General features: G+C 49.3%; 1 protein-coding gene across 1 annotated transcript in view; it reads left to right on the top strand.

Moving 5' to 3' along the window:
* PPIP5K2 (diphosphoinositol pentakisphosphate kinase 2) overlaps positions 1-17,469 on the top strand; it is a 2,362,281-nt gene that overhangs the window by 230,247 nt on the left and 2,114,565 nt on the right. The window contains exon 3 of the mRNA XM_069625464.1: positions 16,202-16,563. Within this exon, the coding sequence (XP_069481565.1) occupies positions 16,408-16,563 (156 nt within the window). The 5' untranslated portion in view covers positions 16,202-16,407. The remainder of the gene's footprint in view (positions 1-16,201; positions 16,564-17,469) is intronic.

Consider the following 17,469-nt stretch of genomic DNA (forward strand, 5'->3'; position numbering starts at 1 on the left):
TGGCAAGGGTCTTCAACAGTATACGCTCTTTGACTGGGAGCCAGTGGGCGTCTCGTCTGGCCTGAGAGATATCTCTCCTAGGAATGCTTAGAGCCGCTCTAAGGGCGTTATTCTGTGTTATTTGCAGTTTGTTGAGGTTTTTAGATTAAGTGCTTAGGAGCACGACAGCTTAGCCCCAATGGTGGCCCTGGCTGTATTAAGACAATTTTTAGCTGAGAGGTACGGTTTTAATGCATTCATGATTTTGGTTCTAAGAGCCGCTGACGATGAGATGGCACTGTCTTGACGCTTCATTGATAGGGTGGAGTTAAGGTACACACCCAGTGTTTTCACTGCAGCAGAGACCGTGATTACGGTGTTCTCAATGCTGAAGGTGCTGAATTGACTGTCTAGTTTGTTCAGAATTTCCTTGGGACCTACCAGTAGCATTTCGGTTTTGTCCACATTGAGATTTGAGACATAGACCGTTAGCCGCCATCCTGGCCTGGATGAAGGTATAGGTCTCTGTGAGGGTGTTTAGGTCTTGCTCGTAGAAGCATCACATATATGTTCTTCCCAGACTCCTTGCTCAGGCTTTCCTAAATTATGTTTGCCTCTCTTCCCTTTTAGGCTTTCTTTGCAAAGGATTCTCTCTCTGAAGTGGTCTGCTCTTTTATCTTGTTCACTGGCAAGCTTTATCTCATCTTTCTCGTTATGTGCCTCTGGTTTATACTTTCTCGAGCCTCCAACTCCGCAGATATAGGGTGGTTGCCCTTCCTCACAAGGTTTTAGATCAGTCTCTTTTGGCTCACCATCTGGGTTGATTAAATGTCTCTTTTATATATTGCTCATTTCTATGGCCTCCTGCTATTCTCGATTTTGCCCATTATATATCGTTGTGCTGGGAAAGGTTGCAGGGCACTGCTCTTGCTTGGGTACTGCTTGTCGCTGCTCCGATTGCTGTTCTTGGTTCTTTGTCGGGTGGCTGCCTTCTACAGACGCTGGCGATTATGTTGTGTTCAGGCTTCCTGTCTCAGTAGTGTGAGCAATGTTCCTCTGTGTCCTGCCTACCAATCTGCAAGCGTGGTTGCACCACTACCAGGTACTTCACGCTTTTCCTTCTCATACAGATTCCTTTACAGTTGCACACACTGGGGCTCCGGCATCTCCCACTGTGTTTCTCTGGCTCATCAAGTCACGGGTTTCGCGACCTGTCATGACTCCTCCTTCACATGGCGTGATGTCAGTGGGATTCCACTGCTCATAGAACTCTCCTTCTCCTCTGACTCGTTCCAGTTAAATACTTGTATCCGGTTAAAGAGACCTTACTTTCTTTTTCCACATACTTTTCTTTTCACATTGTCTTCAGACAAACAAAGTTGCCACACTACTCTTCGTAGAAGATAGTCCCATATATGCAGCTATGGTAGAAAACTTAGGGAGTTCCTCACAGGAATGGGAGTCCTTGTACCCAAAGAGGGAGTCTCTCCCGGTGATGTTCCCCTTGCCTGGACCCCTAGGGGAGGGTCTTGAAGAGTAGGCTCAACACTCTAGCCTCAGCGGGGCGAGTCCCCCCATTCCCCTTGGGGAGAAGGAACGAATAGCTACGATTCATCACCGTATTTACATTTAGACATTCAATATCGTGGCTGTAGCATCAGTTAACATACAGATGCAGAGGATAAAAGCCTGCCCAGGCGAAACAGATGTTCCCCCATGAGGAAGCCAAAGGCTTAACTGCAGGGTTCTGCTTTTAGAGGGCCCACGCTTTGAATGATTGGCATTGTTTAGTGGAAGTAAATACCCTCTGAATTGGGGTGAAAGGTGCATTTATTTGGCCAAAGGAAGAGAAAATGGCGAGTTGGCTCTGAGGAACGGGGATCGAGAGTCCAATGGGTTAATGGCCCCATTCATGTCATGACTAGCTTTCAAAACTATCATCTAGCCACCTCGTCCCTGGGCCCCTCTCCCTCGCTGCACAGATCATTCGATCATCTGTTGTCTGATTTTAGAAAACATATTGTTTGTATTTCATGTAGGATGGCCAACTTTACAAAATGGTTTCAATTAACACTTATGACGTGGTAGCACATCAGAAGCAGCCTCCAGTGTGCACGGTTCATGCAGTGTTGTTTGTGACCATCTCTCCCTCCGTCCCGTCAGCCTTTTGGTAACATTAGTGGCAGATAGCATTTTACACATACACAGCATAACAAAAAAAACAAAAATGTAGGACTATTATGCATGCAGGACAATGACCTGTTAAGGATCTGTCCAGGCCCTGCGGGGTAAATGACATGCAAACGTAATTTGCATATGTATTCACACCAACAGTAGTGACTATACTGAAAAGGCATTGCAGGGAGCATCAACAATCTTTGATAATTAATGGCACCATGGGGGCATTACAAAAGTTCTCCATGAGAAAGCCGAGAGGAAAAATAACTTTATGGGAAATATATGAATTGTCCATATTACTTTATATTTGTATTTTATTTGTATTTTATTGATTTATAAAGCGCCTTACGCCAAAGTGCTGTACAAATAACAACATGATACATAAAACATGAACGATAAACTGTTGAAGCATAACAATATGAATCAATCAATCAACCAAACAACAAAACAATGGAAAGAGCATTTAACTGAAAGGGGAGAGGGGAAAGGGAGATGGGACAGGTTGGGGGTGGAGTGAAGGAGGAGGAGGGCAAGAGGGGGAAAGGGCGGGAGGAAGAGGGAAGTAGAGTAGGGGAGGGGAGAGAGTCAGGGAAAGAGAGAAGAAGGGGGAAGGGGATTCAAGGAGGAGGATGGAGAAGGAGAGATTTCAGGGAAGTGCGGAATGAAGGGAAGGTGGGGGAAGAACGGCTGGCAAGAGGAAGGGAGTTCCAGTGTAAAGGAGCCAAGAGCTGGAAAGAGCGAAAAGGTGAGGAGGCACAGGGAGGAGGAGGTGAAGTGAGAAGGAAATGGTCAGCAGATCGGAGGGAACGGGAGGGAGAGTAGAAGGAGAGAAGGGAGGGGAGAGATAAGGGGGGGCAAGACCATGAAGAGATTTGAAGACAAGACAGAGAAATTGAAATTTAAGTTGGGAGTGAAAAGGAAGCCAGCCAAGGTAGGAGAGAGAGGAATATATGAAGCAACTCTATAGTCAAGTAAACTATGAGTGAGTTTTTATAATGGCATATAGTAACCTCATGATATAACAATAAGCTAAGAACTGAATCACTTACAGGTACTGCAGATAAGACACAGTGAGATGAAAGTATTTACCCTGGATCACCCACTTTAAGCGGTAAATATGGTCGATTCAGCATTTAACATATCTTGTATATCTTGTATAAGCGTCTAACAACTAATGCCCAATAAATAAATTAAATAAATACATCTTCTCAGGTTTACTTGATATGATATAAATGATTATTAAGGTTTTGGTCCCATGTTCTTAAATAATACTTTGTTTATAGCAATGTCATGAAAAGAACATGCATGATGGGCTAGACTTGCGCTATATCAATCATCATAGAAACATGTTGAGTCAAAAGAGTATGGCTCTTTTCCCCATCCTTCCTGGAAGGTCACAGTACCACCTTGTAAAGTAATGTGACCCTGAACCTACGTCCCTTGGTGTTTTTAAACCATACTCTTCTCATTTCTCATCACCCACCGTTCCCGTTTCTTAAGGGACGAACGTCCTTGCTAATAGTCCCCTTCCCTCCCATCATTGTCTAGTTGCTGCCAGTTTAATGCTCTCTTGACAAACTACTGTGTTAGGGGGTTTCACAAACTCCTCGCAGAACTTCTCTGCTGCCCTGAATTCCAACTTTCACACTAAAGAGTGCGAGCTGGGCAGGCTCCCCGTTTGAGGAGGTTTGGGCGATTATGGTAACTGAAAGGTTTCTTTGTGTTTTTTTTTCTTTGCTTGCTTAATCAAAAAGGCCAGAGAGATAGACTGCAGGAGTTGGCGTTTGTGGGGGCAGGAGTGGGAGACTAATGTAAATGGCCAAACAAAGACAGGTGTAATATGACATTCATGTATGGTCTTTTAACAGGGGATTGGGCTAATGTTCTTATTTAAGGTTTGTTTCAGGGCAACCAAATTAGTGAGTCCATGTCATCTGAACACCACTGGTATTTCCTAGGAAAATCATTGTTTTCCGATAGTTAACCCAGTTCAGACAAGACTACAACTCCCAGAATGCATTGAACTGTTAAACGAAATCGCAGAACTGGAAATGGTTGCTAAGATGACATGGAGTCACCTTGCCAAACAATATTCTTTACTGGGAAGCAAAACAGTTTGGGTGAGTAGGGGGAAAATGAACAAAGTAAAAAGAGTACTACTAGCAAAGGGGCCAGGAGTTGAAAAATGAAAGTTTGAAGGCTAAGTTGGTTGCGCAGATAACTTGTCTTGGAACTCGCATCATTGACAGATATTCGCACAAATGGCCAGCTTTTGCCATCTGACAAAAGGTAGTTAGCACAATTCATTAGGTATTTCAATATGTTGGCATTGGGCTTGCATCATATGGTAATTTGGTTATTTTAATAGAGCTTCATGTACGCGGAGCACTTCTAAGCTCTGTATTAATGTGTTATTATTACTGCAGTAAATCAGACTTAGGAAACGGACACGAAAACTTGATTCAACCACTCTTTATTAATAAACTTGGAGAAACCTTCTGTAGTCCCTAGTACAAAGATGGATTCCCTAAGCTACAAAACAATAAAGTCCTCGGTTCAAAACATAAGCTAACCTATTACTAACCTACTCCAGTAGAAAGGGAAGTAGATGGAAAACAATCCTTAGCCTGTGTTACGTGTAGGGTTATTCCAGACTCCGACCCAATGGTGCATAAACTCTGAGAGCTGCTATGAGAAGGAAAAGGGAAACCGTTCCAAACGAAGTGCCACTAAAAAGCTATCTGATCAGTACCGAGTTCTATCCCGTCTCCATGGGTAGTCCAATTGGACTGGTTTTGGTCAGTAAGTCTGCTTCCAAGAGTACTGGTCTTTGAACCTTCCTAGTTCTCCAGCCTTGGGTAGGCGGTGGGCTCCTCCAGCCAGGTTCACTCTTTCTGTATTGTCTGACACTCCTGGGCTATAGACTTCTTGGCTTACCCTTTTTGGGTTATGGGTTCATCTCTGTCTTGTGATTTCTTAGTTAGCCATTTGTGGACTATGGTTCCTCGATTTCCCCCCCTCGTGGGCTATAGACTTCTCCAGCCTTGATGGTTTCTTGGTTTGGCCCTTGCAGACTATGAGCATCTCTCGCTCCTGTAGCTCTTTGGTTTTCCACTAGCAGGCTGTAGACTTTTCTCGCATCTTTGGTTCTTAGTTTTGACCCCTTGCGGACTATGGGCGCTTCTCGCCCGGTGTTTAATCAGTTCTCCGCTAGTGTGCTATAGGCCGCCTCATCTGCCCTTTTGGTTTCTTAGCGCATCTTTCTGGGGCTGTACTCTCCATCTGCCTCTTTGGTTCTTTGTTTGGCCCCTCGCGAGCTGTGGCTATGGTTGGCTTCCCTGTGTGGGTAGCTGCAGCACTGGCCTTCCCAGACATCTGTTCCTTTCGCCTTTGGCGTTGGAGTTTCCTACGTCAGTGGCCACGTAGTACTTGGGGACTCTGCCTTCTCCAGAGCTCCGGTCTTCTCCCACCTGACCCGAACGGGACTCCTTCCTGGCACAGCTCTGCACGCCTCCAATTCCCACTCCTCGACGGATGCACCTTTCTCATCCAGCTGACTTTAAGTTACTCCCTGGGAGGAAAGGAACAATCCGGTTGGTCCTGGCGTCAGGTGAAAGGTGGCACCATTTGCAAGTCAGAAACCAAGGCTCTCATCATAAACGGACCCTGTAGTTGATTGTCCTGATCAGTTCCCATATACCTCGCAAACATTGGACTGTGATTAAAGGGGTGGGGCAAAAGTTGTCGTCTTTGGGCATTCCTTGTCCCCAAGAAGGGGGCGGGTCACCCCATCTGGGATCCCGCTTGCCCTGTCCCCAAGGGAGGCTATTGGGTAGCAGACTCAACTCCCTATTACCAAAGGGGGTGGCTCCCCCTTGGGGAGAAGGGACAAACTCCCTGGATTTATCACACTCCCTGGATTTGTCACATCACCCACTGATGGTGCTTGATTCATCGCCCTCATAATGAAGAAGGGCCTGGTGATGTGCCACCAGGGTTTGCTACTTGTTGCATGGCATTATCCCATTGCCAAAACCAGCATGTTGCACATGAATTAGCCATCCGGCGTGCAACTATTTGCAGGAAGTTAACCTTATATGCCCGGGACACGCACCATTAGGTAACTATTGCTATCCCATGCCCATGTATTCATGCCATTTTCTAGATACTGTGATCGGATACTCGGGTACACACCATATACTAGGTTTTCCTATTAGATGCTCATGCACTCGCACCATTTGGCAGGTTTTGTTATACTTTGTCTAGTGCTTTGAAGTAGCTTTAAGAAACTCTTTGTAACCTAACCTTACTTAAATGTAGCTGGGAGCTGCCTCCTTTTTCACAACTGTCTAACTCCATATATTGAACAGCCATTCCCTATCTTCTGTTGGAGCATTTGCAATGGTCTCGAAGTGCTGTGTTCACCATCTGAACAACTATTGCCTCTTGCCACACTTTCAATTGAGACAGAATTGCTCAAAAATAGATCAGGCACCAGCAATAGACGCTTTTGCAGCAGCAACATCTAGGAGAGTGCCTTTCATTTAGACAGCGAACAAAAAGATGAGATGAAAATGAATTCCTGTTTAAAATATTGTTGTAAACAAGGTCTACTTTTTAATTGTAAGTACAAGACAATAAAACAGTGTGACAAAATGGCTTCTGCCCCGGAGCACTACAAGGGTGAGTAGAGGCTAAAGCGCCTACTCAGCCCTTACACTAATACAAACCAAGAGCCAACCCATTTCTAGAGGCAAAACAGACACAGTTCAGAGATCCTTCGCCTTTTGTGGTAACGTGGGCTGAGGGAAAGCTATTCTCGCAAGAGGGGTGTGAATGTGGTTCAGTAGCAACCTAAACAAAAATAAAGGAATGATCAATCAAGGAGCTATACAAATATATGCTTTCATCAAACACACCATGGACATAACTAACTAGAAAAACCCTGGCCTTCGCTCGGGTCCGCAGCTGAAAGTGATTTTTTTTTTCCGGATTCCTGCTATGCTTGCCGTGGCTCTCTCCACCGAGGTGCTGCGGAGCTACCCCCGCACCATCAGCCGCAATCGGGGTGTCTAATGGCCCCAAGATCACCATGAACGCGGCGCAGGCGTACATCTCCGGCGGCCGTGCTGTGACCAAGATGGCGGCCGCCTCCATGAACTTGCATTGCTGCGTCTCACTGGCCCCTCCTCACCGGCGCACTGTGGACTCCGGGGCCCAGTCCCCCCCGGTGCGCACTAGAGGTGCTAGGACGGCACCCGCTTCTGTCCGCCTGCCAGTTTTTCCTCGCTTCAGATGGTGGTGGCCTATGCTCCTGGCCGGCCCGGCTCCCACAGGCTCGAGAAACACTGAGGGCGCCCGCACCATCAACGGCCCACCGCCAGCTACGGTGAGCGAATACTCTGCCTCTTCGCTATACTGAGGCCCGCCCTGCTCACACCCCGCAGCCTGCAGGATCCTAGTCTGCTGCCTGTTACTGGACTGTGCCTGAAAGCCCTGTTGTGTCTGCCAGCATTGAAGCCCTCACGCATCCTCGGGAGCCTGCGGCAGGGCTCCATAATAATTGAGTGCCTCCCTGGAATCGAGCCCCCCTGCCTGCCGGGGTCGGCGTGGCCCCCGGCTCTCGTGAGGAAACCAGGTGAGCCTGGCCGCCCCTCCAACGTATGTGGCGGGCCCTGACTCCCCCTGCCTGGAGAGCTTGGGGAGCCCTGATCCTCAGCTCTGGCTCTGACTCCGCCATTGACTGTCCCCCAGCTCGGAGCGCAACGCCTTCCTTCGCTTCCTGTGGCGCCACTGCCCAACTCCACTCATCACCAGCCGGGGTGAGCCTGCCTCAGCCTTTTGCACCCTGGGCCCGGGCCGTAGAGGACGACTCAGAGGCCCATCGCCACCTGGCACTGCAAGGCTTCTCCCCTACGGCAGCCAACATCACCCCCTGAGGCCTCAGAACCACTTCCCGCCTATTCAACCCCCTGGGGCACTCCGGCCCACCTCATCTTTAGATTTCCCCAGCCTCCGCCGTCCCTAGCTCTGTACAATGCGGACTCTGGGCTAAGCCCCGGAGGGCGCCCCCTCTCCCCGAAGTCATGACCAAAGCATTAAAATCCTCCAAATCGGCTGACTTCTCTACTATGCTGCAGGCCGCGGAGAAGGGGAAGAAAACAGACCCCCTTAAACTCACACCCCAGAAGGCGACTGATAAAGGGACGCTCACAACCAGGGAGGACCTCCAGGCCTTCATGACGGATATCAAGGCGTAATTCAGAACTTGTATGACAGAGCTCACTGCTAAATTAGAGCAGACTGCACAAAGGGTCAGCAGCATCGAGCAGAGGGTGGTGGAGGCCCGAAGACCTAGCCATGGATCACTCCAACTCGCTAACTGAGATTCAACGTGCCATCCAGACGTTAATGGAGAGAACCGAAATTCTTGAATTCAAACAGGAAGACATGGAAAACAGCTCCCGCCGCAACAACCTGCGCATCTGAGGGGTGCCTTCCTCAATCTCTGACAAGGAGCTCCCCGAACACAAACACCTTCTTCCAGTCCTTGCTACCGGACCTAGACGAGGCTCCGCTCTTACTTGATCGAACCCACAGATTGCGCTCTCGCCGGGGAATGGACACTGACCCCCCTCTGAACGTAATTACAAGGGTCCACTTTTACACCACCAAGGAGGCCATTGCAGCGATAGGCCGCACTAAAGGCGAGCTTTCAGGGCACCCCGCTACAGATCTTCCAGGACCTCCAATCTAACTCTCCAGAAGTGCAGATTGCTCCGACCTCTCTCGCTCCGAGATCAGCAGATCCGCTACCGATGGCTCTTTCCAACGGCACTTCAATTTTCATACAAAGGCACCCCCGCACCATCAGCCACCTTGAAGATGCAGCTTCGATCCTTCATCCAAACTCTCCCGGGGCCTCAGTCCCATCTTCCCCGGGCCGGGCAGGCCACATGCCGAGCGCGGCTTCTCCTAAGCCGAGACGAGCCCCCTGGTCAAAAGCACAGAGAAGCCACAAACCCAAGTGACGTGCGAGGACTCCCGCGCAAGATACATGGCACCGGAACCACCTAATTCTTTGAGCTCGCTGCGGACCCAATGCGGTCCATACCCTCCTCCAAGGTGGATACCACCACTTGGCCCTTGGAGAGACTCTCGACCATGTTGGTCCTTCTGTCGGAAGACAGTTTGGGTGGACAGGGGTTGGACCGTTGGAGGCCCTCCCATTGGAGGCCGATGTTGGAAGTTCGGATCTCCCGTTGGAGACCAGTTAGGAAAAACCTTCAGCCCCAGGTGACCCCAAAGCTGCTGTTCCCTCGCAGTTATGGCTGACTCGCCTCATCCCCATTCCCCCCCCACTGAACTCGGACCTGATGCGCCAGCCCCCACATCTAATAAAACTAAAATTTACCACTCTGAACGTCAGGGGTCTGAACCCCCCCCCCCCGAAAAGGTAATCCATCCTGCAAAGGCTACAGGACGACGGGACCTCAATCGCTTTTCTACAAGAAACTCACCTAATCCCAGCAGACTTTTCCCGCCTGCGAAGCAGACTCTTCCCCCTACAATTTTTGGCATCCAACGGAACCAAGAAGGGTGGCACTGCCATCCTCTTCACAATAGATTTAAAGCCCCAGATCCTGGACTCACTAAGATGCCAATAGGGTCACTTTGTGGCAGTCAAATGCATCATCTGTGGCCAGCTTTACACCCTTGTCTCCACTTACCCCCCGAACGAGCACCAGGAGGGATTCTATCAGGACCTGGAAGCTCCCTCCTTCCATTCCTCGAGGGACAAGTAGTCATCGGCGGAGACTTCAACGGGGTCCCGGACCCCCTTAAGGATAGGTCTCACCCCCCAACATTCAGGGACCTGAAGTTGGCGACAGCCCTGCTTCACTTGTTTTGCACACTGAATATCGTTGACACCTGGAGGGTGCTATCCCCGGAAGAGAAAGATTACTCCTTCTACTCGTATGTGCGCTGCACCTTCTCCAGGATCGACCTATTGCTGGCTTGCCCCCAGATTCTGTCCTTCACGGACGATGTCACGATTGGCCCGCGGATCATGCCCCAGTCTCGCTCACCCTGCGGTCCCATGACCCGGACCCTCCTCTCCACCGTCAGTGGAGGCTGTATGACCCCATCTTGGGCGACATGGCAGTGAGGGACTCAATTGCCAGGACAATTAAAAACTTTTTCGCTGAAAACCACAACGAGGACACTTCCCCGGCTAACACCTGGGATGCCATGAAATTAAAGCTGTACTTAGAGGGGAATTGAGTGCCCAAGGTGCGGCATTCCGCAAACAGAAGCATGCGGCCCGTGCTACCCTGGAAGCCAAGGTCCGTGACACTGAGGCCACTCATAAACGAAAGGGCTGGTCCCCGAAATCTTACAGCATCCTACAGATGGCAAGGAAGAGGCTCGAGGCGCATTATGCTGACTCCACAGCAAGCCTGCTGACCAGAACCAAGCAGTGGTACTACGTCCACAACAAGAAGGCTAATAAGATGCTGGTCAGCAAACTGGCTAAAGAAAAGAGCAGGAACACCATCCTGGGTCTCCGCGACTCGCAAGGGAAGATCCACCATGCGGACCACGAGAAATTACGCCTAGCAGTCGCCCACCAGTCGGAAATAATGGCATTCCCGCGGGACCAGGCCGAGCAGCGCTCATATATCCAGGGGGCATTGCTCCCGCTCCCGACTCCAGAGGCAAGGGAAGAACTCTAATCACCTATTACTAATGAGGAAGTGGAGGAAGCCATCAAAAGCCTGAAGCGGTCCTCATTCTTAAACCTGGAAAGGACCCCCAGGAGAATAGTTCTTACAGACCCATCTCCCTGTTGAACTTGGACGCCAATATTTATTCCAAGATCCTGGCCAACCGTCTTGCGCCCACTCTTCCGAGTATTATCGACCCCGATCAGACAGGGTTCATTTTCCATAGGTCGACAAAGGACAACATTCGCCGGGCACTGGATCTAATTGAAGTTGCCAAACAGGACTCCCAACAACTGGCCTTGCTGGCTCTGGACGCAACCAAGGCCTTCGACAAGGTGGACAGGCCCTATCTACACCTTACTCTGGAGGCCTTCAGCTTTGGCTCAACTTTCAGGAGGATGATCCTAGCGAATTATCAAGCCCCTAAGACCCGGCTCAGAGTTAATGGCTGCCTATCGGATCCGATCCCTCTCACATGTGGTACATGACAGGAATGCCCCCTATCTCCCTTGCTCTTCGCCTTCGCCATGGAACCGCTGGCCCAGCGGGTTCGTCTGAGCCCCTTGATCACTGCCTGAGGATCGCCCTGGCCCAACACAAAATTGCCCTCTATGCGGACGATGTGTTGTTAACCATCACCAACATTAAATCTTCCATGGGGGCCAAGTTAACCGAAATCCAGAGCTTCGGGAGGGTATCGGGATTCGCTATCAACTTCCAAAAATCAACAGCGCTAGGAGTGGGGCTGCGCCCGGGCGAGAGAGAGGCCTTAGAGAAGCTATGTCCGCTCCAATGGAGCACCCAAGCGATCCCATATTTGGGGGTACAGATCCCCGCTCACCCAGCAAAAGTCTACCAGGTCAGCCCCCCCACCCCACTCTTCGAGGAACTGTAAAGGGACCTTGCCCGCTGGCAAACTCAGGAGATCTCACTGTTCGGTCGCATAACTACATGCAAGATGAACCTTCTCCCCCTTTTCCTCTATGCATGCGCTTCCCTCCCAATCCTGATCCTGCTTCCCCCCTTGCAGCAGCTCCAGAGGAAAATCATCGACTTCATTTGGAAGGGCAAGAAAGCGAGGATCCCTTGGAGAACGATGATGGCCAGCACGAGACTGGGAGGCCGGGGGGGTGCCTGACCTCAGGAAATACCAAGCGGCAGCGCTACTGGCCCACCTTCAGGCATGGGGCCTCGCCACTGGGCACCTGAAGTGTGTAGAGATCGAACAGTCATGCCTTCCTCTTCCCCTCCGCTTCCTTCTGTTTATTCCTTCGGCATTGCGCCGGAGTTGGCCTGGGGTGCTGACGGCTACGAAGCAGTTGATAAAGACATGGGAGTGGGCCATAGATTTAGAGGCGTCCCAGGAGGTCTGAGCGCATCTTCCCTGATCTTTCTCAACTCAGCCTTCTCCCTGGGAGCTTACCCAACGAACTTTAGGAACTGGGTGGCAGGAGGCCTCGAAACTTTGGGGCTGCTATTTGACGGGGGGGGGCCCTCACCTTCAAACACTGCAAAGCAACCTTGCAGCTAGCGGAGTCGGACAGATTTACTTATGCCCAACTTAGACACTGGTGCTTCCAGACCCGGGCTGCGGCAATATGACCCCTTACCCCGCTGGAGCTTACAGTAAACGACCTGCCTCCCCGGGAAAGATCTCGGCCCTCTATAGACTATTGCAGGAAGATCCCCTCCAAACTAAGCCCTCCTATGTGTCCCTTTGGGAAGCGGACCTGGGTCATGGTATTGAAGATCAGACATGGGTGGACGTCTGGACCAGAACTCGAACTGCATCCCGGTGCATCACTAACCGGGAATGCGCCCACAAACTGCTCTTGCGCTGGTACTACCCCCCCCTGTGCCTCCACCACTTTCAGCGGGCTCTGGACCCCCATTGCTGGCGTCTCTGCGGTCGCCCAGGCTCCTACTTCCACATGTGGTGGACCTGCCCCATAGTAAAAGAGTTCTGGACCCAATGCCTCGCCATCATAAGGGACATCACTCAAGTGGAACTTCCGCTAGTGCCCGAGCAAGTCCTACTGGGTATCCCGCTCCCGGACTCCTACCCAAGAACAGGGAGAACGGCAGCGCTGATATCCAAATTCCTATTGGCAGCCAAAATTACAGTGGCCCGCAACTGGAAGTCCGCGGAAGGTCCCCTGATGACCCTATGGTGGGTCAAACTTTGGGACATCCTGATAGCCGAAAGGGTCATGGCAGCCAGAGCGGGTCTGCTCCATCGATTTAACGACATTTGGGCTCCAGTCCTAGACTATGACCGGAACTACCCGGCCCTGACCTACAAACCGCGCCTGATCGCAAGGGCCCTCCACGCTACGGGCGACAACGTGCCGCCTGATCAGCCCGTATGAGCCCCAGACATGAGGCCCGCTGGGGAATACAGGGGGGGAGAGGGGTGAGAGGGACTGTTTGGTTTGTCTGCTCTGTGAGACTAGCAGCTATGTTATTGCATATGTTCTCCTGTGTGCTGATTTATAAATAAACAAATTTTAAAAAAACACCCCTGTACAAGGAACACAGAATATGCAAAGATGCAGCATTCTGGGTAATGAGACCATTGGAGAAAAGGCAATACAAACCACAATGTTCAAAAGGATATGCTTTTGAGGTTGCAAAACGGGACCACAGTGACCTAGCCAGCCTATCTATGGCCCAAAATGGACCACGGTACAGTTATCATCAATAGTACCTTTCGCAATATCTTGGAGGTTCGACATGGCAAACCTGGCTTCTCTGCGCTGTTCGGTAGTTTGTCAGTTGAAGTAGAAGTCGCAGTCGTCCAGCGGGCAAGCAGGGGTCGAACTGCAAGAAGGCTGCAGTTCGATGCAGCTCAGGCAATGCAGCTCGTGGAGGTCAGCAGATTTGTTTTTGACAGTCTAGGTTCGATGGCGGACGGGTTGAAGGCAGGATGTGCAGGCGAGGCGGTTCGATGCAGCCCCGAAGGCAGTGAAGAGGCTGGTGGGGAGAATGATGTTTTGAGCAATGCGAATGTAGCGACACTTCTCTGTTTGAGCTGAAGTAGCAATGTGTTTTAGCTGGTGTAGAGCGGCAAACTTGTTTGAATGGGTGACTGCTGTTCAAAATGCAGCTAGTGCCAAAGGCAGCTCGGGAGGGTCCTGGCGGCTTGATCTGGGACGAACATGCTTGAATCATAGCTTGCAGCAATTCGACAGAGAAATGGCAAGATCCCTGGATGTCCTGCCTCTCAGGAGCTGTGAGTCTCTCTCCATTGTCTTTGGGACACGATGAGTCCTTTTTATCGGGCTCCCAATACGGAGGAGGCAGGCACACACCACTCTGGGGTCCTGCAATAGGGTGAGATCCTGGCCAGCAGTGTGGCTGGCAGAGATGCAGGTCTTGCTCCAACAGCAGTTCACCCCAAATGGTACCCGGGGATGATTGGGTTACAGAGCTCGTATCTGCCTTGGAACACCTCCCTCACAACTGGAGGACTCTGGAAAGTTCTGTTCTCCCAACAGGGTCCAATGAAATCTTCTGTCCAGAGATGATTCAATAATGATTCCAAGAAGTGGTGCGAGACGCCTTCTTTTAAAGGTAACTACAGATGATAATACTAAAGGCAGCCTGCTTTAGGGGTCTAATCCCTTTTCTTAAAAGAAGTGTACTTTGTCCTTCTGACATCATGGCCAAAGTGCTTTACTTCAGTGGAGGAGAGAGGGAAGGAGGAAAATAAATAGAAAGAAGATGCTGCAATCCTTCGTACAACTGTACAGAGCTCTCCCGGTCTACACTAAACGTGCCCCTGCCCTTCTCGATAGGATCAAATGCCTTTAAATATGCGGTACCCTAGTGTGAGGCTACTCCCTATGAATGGGCATGCCCTTTTGATGCCTGAACACAGGACAGCTGCCTGTTGTGTGGCTGTCTCTGTGGGGCTTGTGATCACTAACCTCACGTAGCGATCAAAGAAGAGGCATGGTCATTCAGCTTCCTGATGTCACTTGGCAGGATCAGCCTGTTAAGCCAGGATACACATCACCTTCCACAGCTGAGCTGGTTCAAAGGAGTGGACATGTGTGATATTAAATTGGATTCAATGATTGAGTAGCGCCATACCTTAACTCCGGGATACCTTGATTTTAGCATTGACCCTGCCACCAGCATGGGCTACTTATAATCATTATACTTTTGGTGCAGGAGTGCATATCGTATATTCAGCACCTGCGCTGCAGAGACGTGGCTGTCACTGCAGCTATCAAAAGGGCACCTGTGATTTCTGAACCTGCTCTCTGCCACTGGTAGAGCAGGCACTGCAGATCAGGATACTGATGCAGAGGGGTGCAGGTACACGTTATGCTTTTGGCATGGAGGTTATGAAAGGGCAATCTGAACAACAGTTTTCCTTTTCATAGATGCATCATTTTGCAATTCAAAACAATTTGGATAAGGGAGTGTGGTGCGGGGTAGCAGTAGAGGTGCAACTTGGTGGGTCAGGCAGTGGGGGCGGGGGTTGGTGGGGTGCATTCTTGTGTTTCATCCTGGGCGCAATATTATCTAGAAACTGCCCTGGAGCTGGCAAGACTTTGATCAGTACTGAAGCAAACTTGGCTATGTTCACCGTTCTGGGGATAGTGTGTGGGATGGGGACACAGCTTGGGACAGTCCTGCAAAATACAGATGTTTGGCGACCATAGTTTCAGATCCATTCTATCTAGCAATGTTGAATTCAGTATTTAAGAAATTGTGAAGTATTCCTTTAGCCTGCATATGTTGTTTTTGTTCCGAAAGTGAAAATAAAAAAAAAATCAATTCCTGGCAAGCTCCCATCCTCTCACGTCAACATTTTAAAAAAAGTTTAAAAGTTATTGACCAGCCATTTACAATGATCCTTGGTATCGGTTTGCGGTCGACGTCCTTACATTGCTTGAATGTATGTTTTTCAAACTCCATTTTTATTCTTAAGCTTTTAAGTATAGGTTTTGGAAACGTGCACACACATAAGAATCCATTCCTCGATTAACGTATAGGATTATGTACAGTGCTCTGCTCTAAATTCATCATAACAGCGGCAACTACTGTAACATTTGTATACCTTATTTAACATTAACACAGTTGGGAAAGCGAGCACTGTCTGTTTTGGGCTCTTTAAATGTGGTGTTGCCTTGTATGTCCAACGCAATGGACAAATGTAATTGGGCTGGGCCTGCTCTTAAAGTGCTTCATCACCTAGTCTACACAAGTAGCATAAACCTTGTTAATGACAAACGCGAAAGAAGTGCCTGCTCTCATTAGTGATTGCTTGCAAAGTGATGTATATTTTATGTTTTCTTCTTCAGCTAAGCATTTGCAGTGGAAGCGTACAAGCGAGAGGAGTAGCCGGTGTCTCGCCTGTGGAACACGTGAGCTGTTCACATGAGAATGAACTGATAAGCTCAGGCATTTGGGAACTGCTGCGGCGCTGTCAGGAACCTCGTTGCTGCCTCGCTGCCCAGCAGCGCAGCCCCCCACCCGTCGGCTGGTCCCATGTAGAGCCTCTGATGCGATGTCGGTCTCGGCGACAGAGGGGGACGTTGCTAAATTCTTTCTCGGGGGAGAAGACGGCGGGGACGACGACCATTTGGCGCGGAGCCACGCAGATGATTTCGAGAGCCTTTATGACAATGTGGAAGACGAGGAGGATGACGAAGAATACGATTCTGTATGTATTGAATTCAGTCCTTTTACGAGATTTACTGAAGTGTGCTCATGCCAGTGTTTGATAGCTGAGCCGCTGAAAAATGTCATGCTTGCTAGGAACTTTTTTTTTAACTACCTGCGGTTCTCCCTTTAATCCATTAGCAAGTCGATTTCATGTAAAACGGAAGGATTATAACGGCATACAGATGGAATTTGTTGTGCAAAATAAACCAGAAGCTGTTCAACACGACAGTTCGATTTCCACCGACTCCATGAATTCAGATTTATTACGCATTTTACAAAACACGTTAAGCAGTGGTCAAAAAGGGAGCAAAAAGAAAACCATAATAGCTAAATCTTAAAATATATAAAGTAATGTAGCAATGTTTGGGAGAATTCTCAGAAATGTGCTAATTCCCTTCTACCTTTGAGACTGCCAGCTCTTTTGCTGGACTTTAGGATTTTTTTTATCTCTCTTGTACTTGTGATTTATTCTGTTTCTTTAGACTTTGGAGTCCGACAAACTCCATAGGCATCATCTTTACATTGCGTCACACAGCACCTTCAGTGCAGTGGCACAGGGAAGTATCTTAGATTTCCCAAAGGTTTAAATACCTCTTGGTGAAACTACTGTTTCCAAGAGCAGTGAAGTGAAATTGACTTTACTTACATTTTGTAACTTTCTAGACCCAGTACACACTATCTTACCATAGGGTGTTTAAGGGGTTACTTAGTATCCCGTTTGTCTAGTTTGTCATGTAACATTTTTATGTTACCCTTTCTACAATTAATGGCTGGTGTCAGTGGTTTACTATTTACTACCATTGTGTTTTTACCGCAGGCTGCGTTCGCAGCCACAGTAAGGCACCCATGTGTGCCCATTTTGTCAAAATGGCCCTGGTCTTCTTTTTTCGCCTTTTCTTGTTGG

This window comes from Ambystoma mexicanum, chromosome 6p, assembly GCF_040938575.1.
Source record: "Ambystoma mexicanum isolate Mex_15411 chromosome 6p, UKY_AmexF1_1, whole genome shotgun sequence".
NCBI lineage: Eukaryota > Metazoa > Chordata > Amphibia > Caudata > Ambystomatidae > Ambystoma > Ambystoma mexicanum.